The sequence below is a fragment of the Protomyctophum bolini genome, assembly GCF_963924005.1.
Source record: "Protomyctophum bolini genome assembly, chromosome: 6".
Taxonomy (NCBI): Eukaryota; Metazoa; Chordata; class Actinopteri; order Myctophiformes; family Myctophidae; genus Protomyctophum; species Protomyctophum bolini.
Window position 1 is genome coordinate 43208082 of NC_137867.1, and position 2209 is coordinate 43210290.

General features: G+C 46.1%; 1 protein-coding gene across 1 annotated transcript; it reads left to right on the forward strand.

Moving 5' to 3' along the window:
• Positions 1-1129: 1129 nt before the first annotated feature.
• Positions 1130-1456, forward strand: LOC308317351 (COX assembly mitochondrial protein homolog; the record flags this gene model as incomplete). The annotated part of the gene is made up of 1 exon (XM_080766314.1): positions 1130-1456. The coding sequence occupies one exon, from the start codon at positions 1130-1132 to the stop codon at positions 1454-1456; it is 327 nt and encodes a 108-aa protein (XP_080622440.1).
• Between the last annotated feature and the right edge of the window lie 753 nt (positions 1457-2209).

Consider the following 2209-nt stretch of genomic DNA (forward strand, 5'->3'; position numbering starts at 1 on the left):
AATCTTTGACGCAGCCATAGATTGAGCATAAATTAAGCAACAAACAGTCAGTGTGACAAAACATTACATAGTTTTAGAAACAGAGGTTGTCTTAAATGACAGGATTATAACCTCAAAATGATTTTGAAGCAGAAAATGTTGGGGGTTGCTTTTTAATTCAGGGGAGCATTTTTCCTCTTTGTCAAATTTGTCATTGTCTTTGTCTCCCTCTACTGCGCTGCATTGGTATTGCAGGTAAAAGCTGAGCATTACAGTCTTACTGTGCGTGCGTGCGTGCGTGCGTGCGTGCGTGCGTGCGTGCGTGCGTGTGTGTGTGTGTGTGTGTGTGTGTGTGTGAATCTAGGAGCAGGCAGAGCTGTGTCAGGACAGGGCCTGTGAGAGCATGGTGATGAGGTTGACTGCTCTGTCTCTGCAGTACCGCTGCTGCTGGCTCATTCTACACTCTAGAGGCAGCCAGGGAGAAGGGTACACACACAGTCACACACACCACTTAACACTAGTGTCCAGATATATGCGATGCGCAGCCATATATCATATAATATAGGGGTGTTTAACATGGTTGTCTCTGTATCTGTGTGATTTCAGACTGAGCAGCCAAGGTTTCAGTAACTTGGTTTTGGTCTACTCTTCTCTGGTGCTGTTTGGTATGAAGACAGAGGATCTAGATGTCAAGGTAACGCTGTCTCTCATCACTGATAGAGCAAGAGACTAACTAGCCTTCTGTGATATTAGGGTCTGTGTCGGAGGTGTGTGCGTAATGCCCCTGGAATCTAACCCCGGTCGGTCTCCTACGTGAAAAGCCAATGTACCGCTCGGAAATGTAACCCAGAATTCCCCCTCTGTCCGGGCTGGCGGAGATATTGGGCTTCAGGCTTTAGATATTAGACAGCAGAGGCTGTCTGCCTGAAGCTAATATCACAACGAGGGCTGTAATTGCACTGAAAGCTTGCCCAAAGTTGTAGTCTTACGTCATAGACAGATTGATGCAGATCATGACACCTATAATCACATCAATGACGCATCTATGACATCGGTCTATCTATGACATCAGTCATAGCCTATGCCAGTTCATGTAGATTTGGAGAGGTCACGTTGGTTGGTGCAGTTCCGTACCGTTTCGCTTGCTGTAATGGATTCAGCCGACGCAGAGGAGGAGGTGCACCTGAGGCACGTGGAGACAGACGTGCTGATTCCAAAGATGATGAGGGAGAAGGCCAAGGAGCGATGTGTTCAAAATGTGGAAGCCTTCAGCCGGTGCTGCAAGGAGGCAGGCTTTCTCATGGCGTTCAGGTGTCGAGAAGAGAACGCGGCGCTGAAGGAGTGCCTCACGCTGCATTACAGAGACCCCGTCCTCTTCCAGGAGTGTAGGCGAGAGTACGTCCGAGAGAAGTTGGCGTTTCAAAGGACGGGCATTCCGGCAAAAAACAGGAAAACAAAACTCCCCACCAGCATGTAAACAAACACAGGAGCAAAGTGACAGCAATAAAGGAACAACATAGAAACCAATATACTGTAAAGCAACAGGCAGGTCACATAGTGGAACTACTACTGTACGCCACACTGTGTGTCATATTATGTCATATTTAGCCCTTTTTTTTTTTCTAATGCGAAATAACGAGCACACAGAATAACTCTTCCTACTTCCGTCCGGGCCCTTCCCTACTTCCTTCACAGGAACCCATTTAGGCCTGACCTCGGAATTAAAAAAAACTTCTAAATCCTCCAGTTTTCTGAAATACATATTTTCACTATTTTTCAAAAATAGCAGACCTACAAGCTCGTAGCGCGCTATGAGCTTGTAGATCTGTTATTTTTCAATGGCTAAATTATAACATAATAATGTTTAAATCCCGCCCAAAATGGGTTAAGGTTCCATTTAGTGTACAGTGGTTCTCAAACCTTTTAATTTCAATATCCCCCATAACTCTGAGAGTGTACAAAATAATGGAACCAAATGTACACACACTGGTGTATCGGAGTGTTTCCAGTGAGCCAACATGCAGAATAGCAGCACCCGGACTCTGTTTGACCAGAATGGAACAAAGGCTTCATTAGTGTCGTTGGTAACACCTGTGAAGGAAGTATAGGGAAGGGGCCCAATTTCCCTCTATGCACGTGTGTGCGTGGCCCATTGGCCATGATGTATGCTTGATGTTTTCATTGTCTGTGATGTGCTGTGAAGGTGCTGATAGCGTCGGAGGTGGAGGAC